Here is a 19,107-nt window from a genome sequence, read left to right on the forward strand (position 1 = left end):
CACACCTGTCAGTGCAAGGGGGAGGACTCAAGAGAAGAACTAGGTGTGTTGTCATTTGTTTCGGCACAGGCCTCACACACTCGCCTAGAATCTCTGGAGGAAAGACGGAGCCCGAGGAGAGTCTATTTAACACAAACCAGCAGTGGATTTCTAGAGGATGGGAAGGAAAAATTGGTGAGAAGAGGAAAAGGAAAAAGAACAGGCAACCATGACGTGGAGGAGCCCGCTGGCCCTGGTGAGGGATGCCCTGCGAGGTCAAAGGGCACGGGAGAACGAACTCCGCAGCTTAGAGTCTAATCTACCTTATGAAGGATTAGAGAAGGGAAAGCAACCTAACCGCTACTTCCCATCAAATGCCATCAAGACCACAAAATACAGCCTCCTCTTCTTCATCCCCATGAACCTTTATGAGCAGTTTCACCGTCTGGCCAACCTCTACTTTGTGGGGCTTGTTATTCTGAACTTTATCCCTGAAGTGAATGCTTTCCAGCCAGAAATAGCCCTTATCCCAATTTGTGTCATCTTGTCTCTGACCGCTATGAAGGACGCCTGGGAGGACTTCAGGAGGTACCAGTCTGACAGGAAGCTTAACAACATGCCGTGCTTCATCTACAGCAGGTAACTGACTAGATGACAGTCATGTCCCAAATATAGAAACAGCTGTGCTGTGCTGTTTATGCACGACGTGCCCCGAACGATCCACATCTGTGCTTGTGATTCCTCTCTTCCCTGCTGTTTGATTGCGTAGATCTGTACAATTGTGTTCTACCTCCTCTGCGCTGCAGCACCCCCGTGGGAATTTTCGACTTAGAAATAGAACATGTGTGGGTGATTATTCCTCCTTTGAAGAGCCTCATAACAATATCTCTCACCGTCACATTGTGCACATTTGATGAAATCCTCGTTCGGGCATTGCGTCAGCAAAGACAGTAATGTTAGACGTTATCTGTTTTTTAGAATTACTGGTGAAAAATGAATAATTCACAAAGGAGGATAAACTCTGTCATTTCCATCCCTCTTGCTGCTGTGATTTTGGAGTACAGTGGGACATGGAGGAAGTGGGGAGGTGGGTATTACGTGAGACTGGAGACACTGCCTCCAATGATGAAGCCTCAACTTCTGGTGGGGTTTATAATTAACCCGTTTCCCCGAAGAGACAGCAGAGGTGTTAGGAAGCCTCATCTGGGGGAAAAGCCCATAGTGTGAATCTGTGTGTGTGTGTGTGTGTGGTGACAGGGTCCAGGTGGCCTGAAGGGTGGTCTCCAGACACAACATTTCAAACACTTCAGAGAACACGCCGGTCCATCTGGACACTAGTTGCCTCTGCTTCACACACAGAGCAGTTGTGCGCTGCTGTGCAGGTTCCTGTGGGTCTCTCACGGCTCACTGGGAGGAGATGCTAAAGCTTCATTTTGGGATCATAAAGCTTAGAGCAAAATCATTTGGTTGGGACTTGTTCGAAGTATACAAATATTTCCTAAAGAAGCTCAGGGATGGATTTTTAGACCTCCACACACATCCTTCCTTTCTTCTTGGGAAGCCATTTTTACAGGCACGATGACAGAAGCCTTTCCACCATCTTTACCTGAAAAGACCCACGTGGAGGTGCAGACTGATGACAGAGATCAGACTTTAATCAATCGGGCCATCTCTTAAGCACGTAGTTTTTCCCCCCATTATCTCGACATAATTTTGTTTTCAAAGCAGTGTGAAGTGTCTGAGCAGAACGTGCTTATCTTCTGGCTCATTCTACCCAAACACTTGTCAGTCCACCTGCGTGGAAACGTGCCGAGCATAAAGCATGCCGGCTGTTTGTCACAGCGTTTGAATGCCACGTCGCCCTCTCCTCTTGTTAAGTATGTCTCACCGCATAGCATTACAACCAGTCTCCACACCTCGCAGGCTGTTCCCATATCTGCTGTTTAAATCAACTAAACAAATCTGGCTGATATTATATCATCACTGCTTTCAAGTATCACTTGATCGCCAAAGAAGTAGGCAAACTAATAAAGGTGAATCAAAAATGTATTTTTTTGTAGTTCTCTAGAAAAGAAACAAATGTGGCTCAGAGCAGTTGAATTTAATAATTGTGAGTCTTGAGGTTAAACTTTTAATTTTTTGGAAATAATTGGCTGTCTCCATTAAACAGCTCACCGACCCAACAACTTCCTTCTAACGCTTGCCAAGTAACATGTTCAAGTATTTTTTCAACTGTTATTTGTGGCACACAATGACTACTGCGTAATTTTAGCCGCAAATGTTTAATCTTTGAATAAAGTCAGGTTTTAGGGAAACAGGTTTCCCTGTTTCCAGTCTTTTGTTCTAAGCTAACAGAATGATTGATAAAATGAATCAGAGGAATGATGTCAAAGGTTAGAGCACACACTTAACACCTCCCACACCTGGAATTCAACTGCCTGACGTGTAAAAAAACAAAAATTAGCGTAACAACTGTAAAGCCTTCTGGACATGAAAAGGATTGTGCGTGCATCTCGTGAGATTAATAAGCACAAGAAACTAAAAATATATAAGTCTGCGGTCCTGGCTTTGTTTGGTGTGAGGCGTGGTGTTCAGCAGTAGCTAACCGATCAGGTCCTGCATGCAGAGCAGCATACCTGCATCTCTCACCCTCATGGCTAAGCCTCACTACCTGGAAACAGCCTCATCTGTTAATGTTCAACGTGCAGTACTTCGTTGACAAACACCATCTCTACAATTTTCCTTTTCTGAAACACATATCACATTTTGTGTGTCCCCCCCAAAAAAAGAAACCTGATATAATTTTCTCTGCTCCTGCTGTTTACGCTCTAACTTCAACCACTTCATAACACAGCACACGTGTGATTCCCCAAAACCTATTTTTTAAAAGAATTCGAGGTGTAATTTTCAGTTCATTTAAAAAAACAACAACTTTCCAGTAGGTTCAGTAGAATGGTTTGTATTTGTATTATTATTTTTTTTTTTACTATTTTTAACCTCCTAGGACCTGGCGTCCACATATGTGGATATCACATTTTGGGTTGTCTACACCAAAAGAATAAATTCTGCTCTACAAGGGCCTGATATCCACTTATGAGGACATCATACTGCCACTGTTCTATCGAAATTTTAAACAAATGTCCTCATATATGGATCTCATTTTTCTCAGAAACAAAAAACAGGTAAAAAAAAAAAAAAAATCTGGAAATTCATTGATCAGGTCCCAGCATGCCCAAATATCAAAGCGAAATTAAAAATGCATGCCATGGAAGAGTTCGGGTCTTAGGTGGTTAAGTAAATGTAACAACTAGAGGTCACAAAGGAAAGAAGAAACTAATTAAAGTTTTAAGTATTTTTAAGTAATGACTACTGTAGGGGTAATTCAGAGGAAAGGACAAGGGACAATTTCATAGAGTATCATAATTGTCCATTCTCATAATATATTTAAACAGGATTTTGCGGTACTACCTGTAGTACACTTCAGTTAATGTGTGAAAATAGCCTCTAAAGGGAGGTGCTCTGGCATGCTCTCTCATTCAGAAGTGATAAAACTGAAGCCATACGCTTAAGGCCTTTAAAGGTTTGTGAAGTCATGTCCCAACCTAAAGGACAAAAATAAGCTAAATGGAAAAAACCAACCAGAACACCATCACATTGCCAGAAGACATGGTTAAAATAGACTCTCAACTGATGTTTAATAAGGATTTTTTTTTTACTGTGAAGTTAAAAAGGTAAAATAATTCATTAATTTAATTTAATTTAATAATATAAAAGCTGTTGTATTTAACTAATACCGAAACCAAACTGTTTACTTCGTCCTTTACTCCCGGCCTTGAGTCCACAACACCTTTCAGGTCTAAAGTGTTTTAGTGTTGTCACTTTTGAATGAAAGGGCACTCCAGAGGACCACGTATGAAGGAGAGCATAGATTTTGGACTGTATTTCATTTTCACCTCCACCATTGCCATTTATACTACACCAAAGTAAGTAATTGGTAGTTAATGGATTATTATTGTGCAGAAAAACTGAGATGGACTGTTGAAATGGCACTTTTCTTATATTATAATGCTTTAAATGTGTGTAAACATCTTTACACTAACTGAAAGGGGGCTTTCGTAAGTTTAGCTCACTTTAGATCAAACAACATGAGGCCCACATTGTAAAATGAGTTTGACTTCCCTTCTTTGTGTTATAGCCTGCAACCCTAATAATACTGTGCAACTTAAGAAGTGCAATAATTTATTTCTTCTTTCTTTTGAGACCTCCAGTTGTTCTGTTGTATCTATTGGTAAGTATTTTAGCTGCTTAGTCTGGGCAATCATAAATTGCAGACAGCATCAATAGTGTTATCATTTGCATACATTTATAAAAATAAAAAACATGGCTATGTCTTTAATGAATGAGACAAAAACCTCAGCATAAATTAGTACAAAAGTTTTTAAAAAGAAAAAAAAATTCAGATAAAAATGCAATGATCGCTGGCACCTGACATCTCTGCAGGAAAGCGAAGCAGTTTGTGGAGAGACACTGGAAGGATGTGCGAGTGGGAGATTTTGTGAAGGTGGTTTGCAATGAGATCATTCCTGCAGACCTCCTCCTGCTTTACACATCAGACCCCAACGGTGTGTGTCACATAGAGACAGCCAACCTGGATGGAGAGACCAACCTGAAGCAGAGGACAGCTGTGTCTGGAGTCTGCAACACGGTGAGAGTTAAATCTGCCTCCCGGTTTTTGTTTTCTCTTCCCTTCTTTCTCTGCGTGACTGAAATTGAATACACTCTGAAAACAGTCGTGCCATGTCCGGATGTTACTTAAAGTGCAAATCATTACAACTTGTCAAAGTAAATGAAGACATACCTACTGGATTACATAGCTTTAACTCATGTATTTGGAGAGGGATTGCCATTCCTGGGTGCAGGAGACATCTTGAAGTACAGGTTAAGCTGCATTTAAAAAGTTTCCATTTGTACTGATTTTCCCGTGTCTCTTCTCTCTTTCCTTTTCCCAGCATCCAGAATTTGAGCCTGAAAGCTTCAATGGGATCGTGGTGTGTGAAAAGCCCAACAACAACCTGAATCATTTCAAGGGTTACGTGTGGGTATCAAATACACAGACAACATGAACCCCTCTCTGCACCCCCAGTTTCTATTAGCCTTTCAAAGCAGCCAAGCAAAACTAATTCCAACCGCCTTGCTGGACTTTCTGATTCAACCAGAGGCATTATTGGGGCTGTAATAGACTAGAATCGATTTTCTCAGGCACCACGGCTCTTACAGGTGGTCTGCCTATGCTGGCCAGCTATAGACATAAAGCAGGAGAATTGCTAATGGGGAATATATAAGCAGTAATGAATATCTAACGAGATCTGACAGTAAAAAGGAGGCTTCTCACTTTCTCCTGCTGCAGAGAGAAACCCGATAAGCAGAAGGTGGGAGCTGGAATTGAAAGTCTGCTGCTGCGAGGCTGCACAGTGAGAAACACGGACCATGCTGTTGGCTTTGTGGTATATGCAGGTATATTTTCCATTTTCTCGGCTGGTTCGCTGTTTTAACCTTGAGCTTTTAATGTTTGTTCCCACCACGATTCTTGAAATACTGAGATCACAAGAAGATGCTTTTCGCAATCTACAAGCGTAACTCTACAAAATTACTATTTAAAAATGTCACATTTTCTTTACATTTATTCATTAAGTTTCCCTTTATTATTCTTTACTGTCAGAAAAGTAATTATTGTGCAGTGTAATGAAGCCAGCTGCTCTGTGAGACTTACATAATCATAATTGTAATCACAGACTGTATAAAAAGGACAGAAGTAGCCATCGTGCCTTCACCCACAGTTTACTTATAGTATGCATCTATATTAACTGGTCAGTGCATTCACCTAACAGCTTGGGGTTTTGGAGTCAGAAGTGACCAGATTTAGACCAGAGGGTGGATTGCTTAAGCACAAAAAGAAAAAAGAAAAACACAGGAAACAACAAGGTATAGGAACTAGAGACCTGGATGTCTTAAGGGGTGTGCAAACAGGCGAAGTGGGTGGGTCCTGACTGAAGCAACTAGACTACCACCAAGAGTGACGTGTGCTGTTGAATGACATATAACAGAATAGCAATTACATTAGAGAGTTACCCTGGCAACAACTGATGGTCAGCCACAAAGGGCTGGTAGGGGAAGTTGAGACAGATGGGTAAAGGAAAGTTAAAAACGAAACTAGTTAACATAATAAAACAGGAAATAAACAACAACCACAAATGAAACCAGCAGATGCTGAAGGGAGGAGCAGATGGTGAAATAATGAGGGAGCTAAACGCAAATAACAAACTTAAAATAGGACTGAGTGAAAAACAAACAAGGGTTCAGAACCAACCCTAGAACAGCCGATCATCTTCACCAGTATTCACACTTCATATACACTAGGCCAAATAGTGGTATGTAAATGAAATCAGAATAGAAACTCTACTTAACAAGAATCAAGAACAACAATGACTTCAAAATTCTGGGACCAAAGCCTGAGACCATGACAGCACTGGTAAAAAGCAAAAACACAGATGCTGGCTTGTTTTTTCACATATCGAGGTCCAGGTCATGGGAGCAGCAGTCTAAACAGAGACATCCAGACCTTGCTCTCGCCACCAGATCTTCTGGAGGGACAACGAGGCATTGACAAGCCAGCTAAGAGATAGAACTCATCCAGACTGTCTTGCCTACATTTTGGTCCCTGTAGGACAAAACACTTCACCTAGGTGGAGCCATGCTAAACCACCTCATCTGGCTCCTTTAACTGTGGAAGAATTTACAGTCCACTCTGAGTCCCTCTTAAATTACTATGCTCCTCACACTGTCTGTATGAGAGAGCCCTGTTGCCACTTGTATCAGCGACATTATTCTTTCTGTTGCTGCTTGTAGCCTCATGACCACAGATGAAGATGGGAACATAGATGTACTGGTACATCAGTCTTCATTGTGACAAACTGGTGTACCATCGCTCAAGGAACTACAAGCATCAGCACTTCCACCATGGCTTCAATTTTTAGCCCCGTATGCTAATGTTAGCATGCTAAAAAAACAAAAACAAACCAACAACAACAAAAAACAAAGCTAGCATGATGACGTTTGCCACCATGTTTAGTGTTTATTTAACATTTTAGCATTTATGAATTCGGAGTCTTGGACTCAAGAGATCGAACAGATGAAAATGATGTTCATTTTGCACAAATGTAATACTGTAATAATGTATATTATTACAGTATTTTATTACAATATTTAAGTTTTTTTTACTTTTTTTAGTGAGCACAACCTAATGTGATGCTGTTACAGTGGCACAATGACAGTAAAGTCTCTTACTGCATGTCTTAACGTGTGATACCGATTTTCACTCACCATGTGGGGTGTGGAATCAACACCTTCTCCTCCTTCTTTTAAGGCCGTGAAACCAAATCCATGCTCAACAACAGCGGGCCAAGATACAAGCGCAGCAAACTTGAGCGGAGGCTGAACATAGACGTCCTCTTCTGCGTCATTCTCCTCTTCACCATGTGTCTTATCGGAGCACTAGGTCAGTAATGAATTACATCTCTTAACCGTAAAATCGCTACACAAAATGATTCATGTTTGATGGCTTTACATTTATGAGGGGACATTAACTTCCAATAAAAAAAAATGGGCACAAGCCCAAGCTCATATCAAGACAGAAGACAGAGGACGGTATGCTGCTAATAATAGCTTTCCTCCGTGCACTGCAGTCAGTGATTAATCCTGCTGTCCTCCTGTATGCAGGTCACTACTTATGGCTTAATGCTATGCCTGTTGTGCCCCCTTACCTGGTACCCCCCACCAGCGGTCAGCTGGACAGGCCTAGTCTTACTAGTTTCTACATGTTCTTCACCATGATCATCCTGCTGCAGGTACTGCTCTCTCTGACGGTTTAGAGGGTGTTGTTATTCATTTTGAAGTCATTAAACTAATCTTCTCTCCTCTTGTCTCATTTACTGTCCTCCTGTTTACTCTCTGGGTTACCTTTCACCTTTTTTCTATTTACTCCTCTCCTCTAAAGATCCTGATTCCCATCTCTCTCTACGTATCCATCGAGTTGATCAAGATCGGCCAGATTTTCTTCATCACTAATGATATTGATTTGTACGACGAGGAGACTGACAGCCGCATACAGTGTAAGGCTCTGAACATCACAGAGGACCTGGGGCAGATTGAATACATCTTCTCAGACAAAACAGGCACCCTGACTGAGAACAAGATGGTGTTTCGGAGATGCTCCATCATGGGAACCGAGTACCCACACAAAGAGAACGGTAAACATCTTCACTGAGTTATTTTAACCTAAAGCTGATGCAGTTTAGCTAACCTCACGATTATGACCTGTTTTGTAACGTTGTTACAAATGGTGTTTTCATATGCAGATTTCTCCAAATGAAAATTTGGATGTCTGAATAAATCAGACAGAAAACTAGGATAAAAGAATCAGAAGGTTATCACTAGTTTAACAGAAATATTAAGAGAGCTCTCTTAATTATTAATAATCTTGCTGAATACTCTGAGTCCTTCCACTCAGCTGTCTAATCTCGTATTTTAAACAGTCCCTCAGCACTGTTAGTGTATTAATGCATGTGTCAACATGTTTTTGGGGGTGATTTGCAGCCATCCGCCTGGCTGTCCTGGATGAGCCCGAGGCAGAAGAGGAGGTCATCTTCAACCAGCATGCACGACCTCTACCGACTCGTTGGTCCTTGGATAGTGAGGAAGCCAACGCTGAAGACACACATGGCCATGGCAGCCGACGCAGAAGCAAAGTCACAGGAAATGCCCAGAGTGATGTGGCCTTCAGCAGCCCACTGGTACGATGATGTTTATTTTTCCTTTTTCTCTCTGTCTGGATACCTGCTTTCCTCCAAATCTGTTGTTCAGTTATTGCGGAATCCACAACTTCAGTTTCAAACGAGGAAGTCCGCCCTCGGCCTTATTTCACATCTGAATTCTTATTTCAACCTAATTTCAAACTCTTACTTTTTTACCCAAATGTGACCCAACCTTCTGTCAGAAGGTCCCAGTCCCTGCTGCAGATGGCCGAGCTGCTAGGTGTCAGTGATGAGCACATCCATTTTGGCTCAAAGCTGCCCCTGTGTCTGTGACAGGACATATGGTCATGCTGAGCATCATTTGGCACAGGCCGGTGATGTCACATAAACTGTAAATGTGCACTATAGATTAGTCATCGTCGTCTTGATTTACAGTACAGTGACTCTGCGCCTATTTTTATCTGCGGGGCAGAGAGCGGAGGCCTGGGCATACAGGCGGAGACAGAAAAAGTCTTATGTTTATGCCAGCAATGTAGTACACAACCCATCTTTAGCACTCCTCATGCTGCGTCTCAAACAGAGCTGAATGCTCATATGACCGTACACTTCCTCCCTTCCTTCTGTCCTTCTCTCCTCGCAGCTCTTCCTTAAACATGGACCAAACAAAAACACAATGAAAACAGACAAACATTATCCAGTCTCCTCAAGTCAAAGCTAGAAAAGCGTAACGTAAGCAAGAAATCTACTAATAAAAGTGTTTCATTAACAAAATCATTAACTTGCTCTCCGACAGGAAACTGAGGTGGTCCCAGACGGGAAGCTGTTTCAGAAGATTAGCGGCAGCCTCAGCCACAGCCAGAAGACAGATGCTTACCTGGATTTTTTTCTGGCCCTCGCCATTTGCAACACAGTGGTGGTTTCCATGGCAACAACAAAGAGAAGGAGGGTGAGTGCTCAGTTTGCTGCGACAGTGGATGGGAAGTAGAGATGGAGGGCACATCCGGTGGAGAAATGATAGATGAAAGATGTGCCCTCTTTAAACTTCCAGTGTCCTATAACTATAAACTTTTAATATAACAAGAAAAAAAAAGAAAAAAAAAACAGTCTTCACTAAATTGACATGTAGCAAGTGGAGATTTGCAAACAGGGCAAGCTTTATTAAGTTGAACATTTGCTGCTCTGAACTGTGCAGTTCTGAAGTCTGGCAGATGGATGATGGATGTAATCTGTGTGTTTTTCCCCCCTGAGTTCACAATCAAAGGTTAATGCACAAAAAGAAACTGAGTGGAAAAAGAATTGTTACTGGGACGTTTTGCCATATGTGTAATGTGAGAAGAGGTTTTCCTAAAGCTATTTAATGAATTTCTTGATTCTTGTTTTTTTTCTCAGGTGAGTGTGTCTCCACAAGCCAAGCACACAAATACTCCACTGGAAACTTTATCCAGCCTGATGAGAAATGCTGGCAGCATTTTTAAATTCTGCAAGCGCAATCCCAAGAGACACCGTACCTTCACAGAGGACTCAGAGGAGAATTTTCAACCCTCTGGACAAACAGAGGAGGTCGGCACCACCGCGCTCCGGCCGTGTTCGCTTCATCCTCCATCCCTGAGCGACGAGCCCGCGCTGACCTCAGATAATCTGAGATATGAGGCGGAGAGTCCAGATGAGGCTGCCTTGGTCTATGCTGCCAAAGCATATGGCTTCAATCTGCTGTCTCGCACCCCTGACAGCGTTTCAGTGAGACTACCATCTGGGGAGGTGCTGGATTTTGAGGTGCTGGACACCTTGACCTTTGACTCCAACAGGAAGAGAATGTCTGTGTTGGTGCGACACCCAATCACCAAAGAGTATATTCTGTACACTAAAGGCGCAGATTTTGCAATCATGGAATTACTTGGTACACCCTATGCAGGTATGTTGAGATAAGAGTACATTAAGTACTTATAGTATGCATCTATATTAACTGGTCAGTGCATTTCTAATTAATTTGTAATATTTCCAGAGCACTTCAGTGGCAATAAGAAAAATATAGCAACTGTTACTCAGCGTCATCTCGACTGCTATGCTAAAGAGGGGCTCCGCACACTGTGCATCGCAAAGAAGGTGCAAAATCATACATTATCCTATTTACCAGCATGATTTGCTTATTTAAGTGAAGCTATGTTTCATTTTTTTTCTGCATGTGTTTCAGGTTGTGAGTGAAGCAGTGTATAAACACTGGTCAGTGGACAGAAAGAACGCTATGGCTGCTATAGAGAATAGAGAGAGGCTCGTCATGGACACTGCTGTGCAGCTAGAGAAAAATCTCACCCTGCTAGGTGACACATCCACCAATCGCGCATTGGTTGCTGTATACTGTATATCTTTGTGATAATATTTGTGTGCGAATGGTGCCTTCATTTGAAATATGTCCGCCTGCAGGAGCTACAGGCATTGAAGACCGTCTGCAGGAGAACGTTCCAGACACCATCCAGGCACTGCGCGAGGCAGGGATCAAGGTGTGGGTGCTGACAGGTGACAAGCCAGAGACAGCTGTCAACATTGGATATGCTTGTGGGCTCCTTGAAGACGAAGACCTGGTGATAAATATGGGCTGCAAAGACAAGGTGAGGAGGCCTCACATTTAAGGGTTGCTGACTGAGGTGTTTTTCATTATGGCATGTGTTGAAAACGGAGCATTAATTTATTTTTCCGGAAATCAAAGTAATGTACTTAGGTTGTGCAACCTACAACACTCATGTGCATGGTAAATATGTAGATAGTACAGATTCGGCAAACAAGGGAAAGGTCCCAGGATGAGACACAAATCCCCTTTGGGTTGTGTCAGAAATGACATCTGACTTTAAAAAAAAATCTGCCACCTGCTGTGGCGACCCCTTGCATCAAGGCACCAGTCAAAAGTAGTTTTATCCTAGGGGGCCAGTGTACTCCTAGTACCTGTCCCAAGCCTGGATAAATGTGGAGGGTTGTGTCAGAAAGGGGATTCAAGATGTTACACTAAGCTAACTGACTAACAGTGGCATCTTCCTATTTACAGTGCAGATTGTGGTGTCAAATCATGGAATCTAACTTTTAACAAAAAATAATAATTTTAAATAAAAGGTTAAAATAAAATCTTGTTAATGTCTATCTTCTGGTGATTTGAATAAGTACCCAATCTGATAAAATTAGAGGTGTTGATTTAGTCAGAATAAGGAAATCTGACCAAAAAGTTGGTGGAATTTTATACAAGAATTTCTACACCAGTCAAATCAGAAATTTACCTTCACTTTCAGTGTTCCTGATGCAAGAGGAGAGGTGTTCCCAGTTTTCAAGACAAAAAGCGCCACTGTTTGAGTGTTAAAACTACCACTAATTAAATAAAACAGAAATTAAAGGGACAGAGGGTGTCAGATTTTACAGGAGACTCGGAAAAAAAACCTTAGAAACATTCCAGGGTGCCTAGTTTTCTGTCTGGAGATTTGCAGGTGTATGTAACAGAGCAGCGATGACCCTCTGCATGAAAGAAGAAATCATCAAAGCAAATTGTTATCTTAAGAATCTACTGGAGCAGATTTTTTTTTAAATAACAGCATTTCTGTGCTCTTGCAGTTTGATATTGTTTTTAAAAAAAATATCGAAGTTAAATGGCATAGCTGACCAAAGAGCACAAAGTAGAAGACCATTAAACTGTTTGCATGGTTACATTTAATTGTATCACCTATGTCTGAAGAGGAAAATATTATAGTGCGCATACATTAAAACAAAAATTTTTACAAACTTCTTGTAAAAAATGTGGAATTAGTTTAAATCCTGAACCCTTTTAGTTGAAGTTCATAATTATTCAATAAACACACAGATTCACACCATTAGTAAATAATAAATACTCTAACAGGGTTCAAAGGAAAGAGGACCATTTCCTCCATTATTTTAATTCATCAAAAACTAAAAACATTGTGAAGACCGGAAGCATTAGTAGCTAACAGATATGAAAAGTCTATTAAACATTGGCCTTTTAAAGCAGATTAGGGAAATGTGTAATTTATATCACACATTCACATACAGCTTGTTTCAGGGGACAACACTGATTTTCTTTGATGGTCTTTCAAGGAAAGTTGTGTGTTTTCCCAGCAGTAACTTCAGGGTAAGTTTCTCCTCCTGTGAGCTTGTATCCTTCCAATTTAAATGACTGAACCTTTGTGACCACTTTTACATTTTAACTAAAGGTCAAACCTCCGCATTTCCATCAGAGAAAGATAAGGTGTCAGGTGTAGCCCTGCTTCTCTTAGGTCATTAAAGAACTGGTACCACCGAAATGAAGCCTTCATAACAACCTGACCATGTCTAATCATCGGCAGCCTCAAATAGACTGAAATTGGCTGTCGGCCCTGAGGGATACATGTGGGACTTTCTGAAACAAACGGGCTGCTGCGCTTCCCTCAGATGGACTAGTCACTGATGATGAATGGAGTGAGATAGCCTCAACACAATAACTAATGCTTTCATATCTAATTACCAGTCTAATGTTCAAACCTCAGAGGAAATAATTCTCTCATAATCCAGAGTGGAGGCATATTAGAAGCGAACCATTTTTTTCTACCATCGTAACTCGGTGATCACCTGAGAGATACACTCCCACAACCAGCGTCCTACCAAAGCCTAATGAAATTTAAAATAATAAAAATAGAAAAAAAAACCTTTTTCTTCCATCAGTTTCCTTTTTGTTGGAGTTATTTACACACAACAATGATGAGTCTGATGGGACCAGAGCCTGATATCTGCTTGTATTCAGAAATCATGAATGTGAATCAGCAGTAGAGTAATCGTGTTGCTAAAATACCAAAAAAAATGGGCGTGTTTATTTTTTCTGGAAATCTGTCCAGAACCCAGGCGTATTTCATTATTAACAAAAGAGGAAAGTAGGAACTCTTTACAACAATTTTTAGCTCACGTTTGACAAACTTCAAAGCAAAAATCATCTAAATGATCAGCTGCTGTTTTTCAGCTCACGTGTACGAACATCCTGGACTGCACCCTGGAAGAAGTGAGGAGGTACAACGCTGATCCTCGTAATGTGGATACCACCCTAAACATGTCTCTGGTGATTGACGGTCTTACCCTGGAAAAGGCTTTGTCGCCGGACCTGCTGGATCGCTTTGTGGCCCTGGTGAAGCACTGCCGCGCCGTGCTCTGCTGCAGAGTCACGCCGTTACAGAAGAGCCGAGTGGTGAAAGTGATCCGGGAGAAACTCAAGGTCATGACACTCGCCGTTGGTAAGAAAATCAATGAAATGCTTACATGTTCAGTATAGTAAAAAGTTGATTTAATGTGTTCTTGACTTCTTCCCATCATACATATAATACAGTAAATAATATGAAAGTGACCAAGAACATTTTCTTTGTATAATTTCTGAACCAAACACTGAGGTCAAACACAGGTACACTTTGGGTCAAATATTTCAAGAGGTAAAACTAAAAGAATAAGGCAAAAAGGAAGACGTCATTGCCTATAGGAGAAGCTCATATAGACACTGGAAAGCTTTTGGAAACCTCAACATATCAGTGAGACAGTCTGACTGGAAACAATGGGAATTGTGGCTGTATTAGCTGATGGTCATGACAATAATGTAGCAAAGTGAAAAAGTGCTCATACTGATCAAGTTAAAATTGTCACCTGTATTTGGAGCCCACTTCAGATGTTTGTTTAATTGATGCGCTTTAGTTCACTTCACAGAAAGCCGCTCCTACAAAAGAAACTTTCACAGGACTGTGAAGTTTAAACACACCCATGATTCAGGAGCTTGTAGAACCACCTTTAGCAACAATAACTATAAGAAATTGTTTTCGTTATTACTGTATCAGTCTCTCAAATCATTGTAGAGGAATCTTTGGCTCTCTCTACAGTTTTCAGTTCACTGAGGTTTGCAGGCATTTGTTTATGTGCACAGCTCTCTTAAAGCATTTTAGTCAGGTTGAGGTGTGACCAATGCAGCATCACGATTCTTTTCTTTTTTTTAATCTTCCTGTTGTAGATTTGCTTCTCTGTTTGGGATGATTGCACGAGTTCGTTTCAGCTTAGCTTTAACTGTCAGAGGAGTTGGTTGACTCAATGACTGCAAGATGCCCAGCATCTGCAGCTGCAAAACAAATCCAAATGATGACGCATCCATCACCATGCACTTTTGTGAGGTGCTTGTGATGATATGCCATGTTTAGTTTTTGCCAGACGTGGTGCTATGCATTACTGCCAGACATCTCCACTTTGATCTCACCTGTCCAAAGGACATTGTTCCACAAGTCTTGTGGTTGGTTCAGATGTAACTTTGCTGCCATGTTGTTTTTAGAGAGAAGAGGCTTTCTCCTGGGAACCCTGTAAAACAAGCCATACCTGTCCAGTCTTTTTCTAATTGTAATACATTATTGCATCATATTGCACCAGACCAGCAAACTTATAGCAAATGATCAGTTTGTTTAGCAGCACCTGGCTGCTACTTCCTAAGTCCTAAGGAAGTGGTAAGGGTGTGCTTACTGAGAAAACGTTTATTTTCATGCAAATGTATGGTTATCAGAGAGCTTTTTAGAGACCAATCACAGGGCTAAATGAGATAAATTAGTAATCATACTGACACGTTTCCTGATAGGTTTCCCATAGCAGCTTAAAACGTGATAATAAGTCAGTGTCGTGTTCACTAACGACTTAAATCCATGTAGTAAAGAGAATAAGACTCAATACAGTGCATAGAGTTTGTGAATCGAGTGAATCTTAAAACATTTTTAAGCTTCTGTATAAACCACTAAAAAATCAGCGTCTGTGCTGTGTTTTCAGGTGATGGTGCAAATGATGTAAATATGATCCAAGCAGCTGACATTGGCATTGGGATATCTGGACAGGAGGGGATGCAGGTTGGAATTGATTTCTTTACCTCCATGTATGTGCTTTGTTCTCCTGCCTCACAGCCTCAAACGCATCAAAACTCGTCTTTGTCATCTGCAGGCCGCCATGGCCAGTGATTTTGCCATATCTCGCTTCAAACACCTGAAGAAACTTCTCCTGGTCCACGGACACTGGTGCTACACTCGACTGGCCAACATGATCATTTATTTCTTCTATAAGAACGTGGTGAGTGTTATATGTTATATGTGCATCCCGATGCTCTGCTGTCTAAATTAACATCCTGTCATGTTTCATCCTTTAACTGTCTGTGTTTAAATGTTTCTCAGGCCTACGTAAACCTGCTGTTCTGGTATCAGTTCTTCTGCGGATTCTCTGCCACTGCCATGATCGACTACTGGCTGATGATTTTCTTCAACCTTTTCTTCACCTCTGTGCCACCCATAATGTTTGGAGTCATGGACAAAGACATCTCAGCAGAGATGCTGCTGGGTGTGCCCGAGCTGTACAAGACTGGACAGGGTGAAGGGGTTAGTGACACTCCCAAAAAGTCATGCGAGCGTTCGGTGTTGAATAAAAATGTGCAGAATGCTTTGATTAGTTTCTGTCTTCATGAAATCCAACTTTTGTGTTGTTTGTTCAGGATTACAGGTTTACAACTTTCTGGGTTTCCATCCTCGATGCCTTCTATCAGAGTCTGGTCTGCTTCTTTGTTCCATATTTTGTAAGTGACACATTTTAAACAGTCTAATCTTTGATTGCATTAAGTAATTCTTTCATAACAGGGCGTCATTTGATTTATTTACTGGTTAGCTACTCTATGTGATAACTGCTTTCTGCTTTATATTTGATAGTGTACTTACTTTACTTACTTTTATCTCAGGTCTACCAGGATTCAGACATTGATATGTTCACTTTTGGAACACCTATGAACACATCTGCTTTATTTATCATCCTGATGCATCTGTCAATAGAGATCAAATCCTGGGTGAGTTCTGAACTGACATAATCATGATATACCTCAGTAGAAATGTCTTTAATTCACTTCTTTTTATTAGTGCATATTCGAATTCTAACATTTTTAAGACCTCTAAACTGGTTTTAAATGAAAGGAAGACACACATAAATTAGAAAATGCAATAGAGAGTTAACCTAGATGGTTTTTCTATGTTTCCAGGAGAAAAATGTTCTTGAAATCTGGATGATGTATAACAGCCTTTCTGTGAAAACTTTGTGAATATAGGCAGAATAAAGTAAAACTAAGGAATAAGGGTCTACATCATTTTTTCAGTAATCATTTTTAATCCACAGCTTTTACTCCAAATATTCAAAATACAAATATTCGTATCTCTTTTTAGAAAGACGAAATTTTATGCATTTACTAACAAACCACTAAACTAACTTTTTATACATATGCATACTTTCCAAAATTTTAAGTGAGGTATTTAATTTATATGCAAGTTTAACAGAAGGTAATAATTTTTTTTTAAAGCATGGAAACAAAGTAATGCAAAAAACAGAGAATTAACGGGTATTAGTTGCTAACTGGATTGTTTCCACCACATGTAATTGCTGTTTTTTATCATTTGTGCCGCAGACGGTGGTTCACTGGATAATCATGCTGGGCAGTGTGGCATTATACTTCATCGTGACACTCGCCTACAGCGCCGTCTGTGTAACCTGCAACCCTCCCTCTAACCCTTACTGGATCCTCCAGAGCCAGATGGAGGACCCCATGTTCTACCTTATCTGCATCCTCTCCACTGTGGTGGCTCTCCTGCCCAGGTACAGTGTCTGTCACTGTTTAAACCCAGTGGGGTTGAAGATTTTTAATTGTCCAGAGTTTTGGGGTGTATTTGTGAGCACTTTCTAGCGTTGGTAAGTCTTTTCAGTGTCAATGTTTAACAATCACATAGTCTAATTTTAAAATATGAGCAGCATAAGGTGGGTTTTGCTCTGTTTCCCTTCATTTCTACTTTAAGGAGTCACCAAATGTCAAAGGATGTACATACACTTACAGATCTATTATTATAGAAAAGCAACAATTAGCTTCACAGGTGTTAATTAACACTAAGGATATTAAACTCTATCGTTCTCCTTTTTTTTTTTCCTCCAGCGGAAAAATAAAAATGTTCTGAAACCAATAATAATTTATTTTAATAAATGTATTTTGCGTTCAGCACAGTCGACGGTACGGTGACTCAAAATGGAATAAAGAGAAAAAGCAGCAAATATTCTCTATTTTTAGTTAAAGAATGACTCATTCAAAGCTGAATTCATGTTCAAAATATAACTCACTTCTTAATCGATTTTCAAAAAACCCATTTGAGCAGTTTTCCTATTATGTTTATATCCATTTCCTAATTCATGTCTATTTGTGTTGGATTTTCTAGCCCAATGGTTCTCAACAGCAAATCTGAATCATCTAGAGGTTTTTAAAGGGAACAGACAATGCTACTTTTCTCTAATGCTACCCTTTTCTTAGCCACTTAAAATCTTTAAAAAAGTAATAGAACATCTCTGCACAAAAGGCCATAGATAACCTTAGATGAGCGGCAACAGAAAAAAAAACAACAAAAACAGAAATCACGATTTTAGTCTACATTTGCACACATATTTAAAGCTAGCGGGTCTCATATTTTAATTACTTCTATTGATCTAGAGCACGCTTTGACTTGTGTACATCATTAACTGCTATGCAATTATGAGGCTCTTACGGTGCGTAAACCCTACCTGCAGAATTGAAGGTCAAGAAGGACTGCGCCACAGCTTGGTCTTCTTCTTCTCGGTTGCTGATGCGTCTGAAAGTGCTGATATTTAGAGAGAACGTTCTGATTTACATCAAAGGGCTGCATATTTTTCACTGGCCTACTTTCTCACCACCACACTCTCTCCCTCAGGTACATTCTTCACGTGCTGCAGAACTCTATCGCCCTCTCCCCGTTCATACAAGCTAAGCATCTGGACCGTAAGGACCCCTCCATCAGAGAAGAGTGGATGAAGGAGTTGAGGAGCTACAGGGGCGGCGGGCAGGTCAAACGCTCTAGGCTCTCTACCCCACCCTCTCCCACCCTGGAGACCCCTGTGGACTTCATTCGCGAGTCTCTTGCGGTTGCTGATATCATGGGGGATGATTTCACACTGAATGCCATAGCTAAAAACTAGCAAAAGTCTGCAGACTCACAGGGAACATGAAGGGAAAAGGAATTCTAAGATGATTATTTATTCAGAGGATTTTATATATATGAAGTCCCCCTGTATACATTAATGTTTCATTTTTGAAATGCAATCAGGGAGATACTGCTGCTCTCTAACTGGAGTTTATTTTGCAATAAACTACGTGACAAAAGCATGTGGGCCATCTGTTCCTTCCTCTCCTCCTAACAAAGTAACACATAAGCCTGTTAGTTTCCTGATGAGGTTTCAGCGCATAGTGGTAACCCAATTA

The 19,107-nt window shown here is 40.8% G+C and overlaps 1 protein-coding gene across 1 annotated transcript; it reads left to right on the forward strand.

Moving 5' to 3' along the window:
* Positions 1-121: 121 nt before the first annotated feature.
* atp10b (ATPase phospholipid transporting 10B) lies at positions 122-18,993 on the forward strand. Its single transcript, XM_006782039.3, has 21 exons — positions 122-618; positions 4,480-4,684; positions 4,989-5,074; positions 5,387-5,493; positions 7,403-7,534; positions 7,756-7,883; positions 8,033-8,285; positions 8,632-8,828; positions 9,583-9,735; positions 10,179-10,701; positions 10,792-10,892; positions 10,981-11,107; positions 11,211-11,395; positions 13,774-14,041; positions 15,594-15,670; positions 15,762-15,887; positions 15,989-16,189; positions 16,303-16,383; positions 16,543-16,647; positions 17,257-17,444; positions 18,560-18,993. Exons 1-21 carry the CDS (start codon positions 209-211, stop codon positions 18,822-18,824), a joined length of 3,918 nt encoding a protein of 1,305 aa, XP_006782102.3. The 5' UTR covers positions 122-208; the 3' UTR covers positions 18,825-18,993.
* The last annotated feature ends 114 nt before the right edge of the window (positions 18,994-19,107 follow it).

This window comes from Neolamprologus brichardi, chromosome 2 (assembly GCF_056152115.1).
Source record: "Neolamprologus brichardi isolate AB-2024 chromosome 2, ASM5615211v1, whole genome shotgun sequence".
NCBI lineage: Eukaryota > Metazoa > Chordata > Actinopteri > Cichliformes > Cichlidae > Neolamprologus > Neolamprologus brichardi.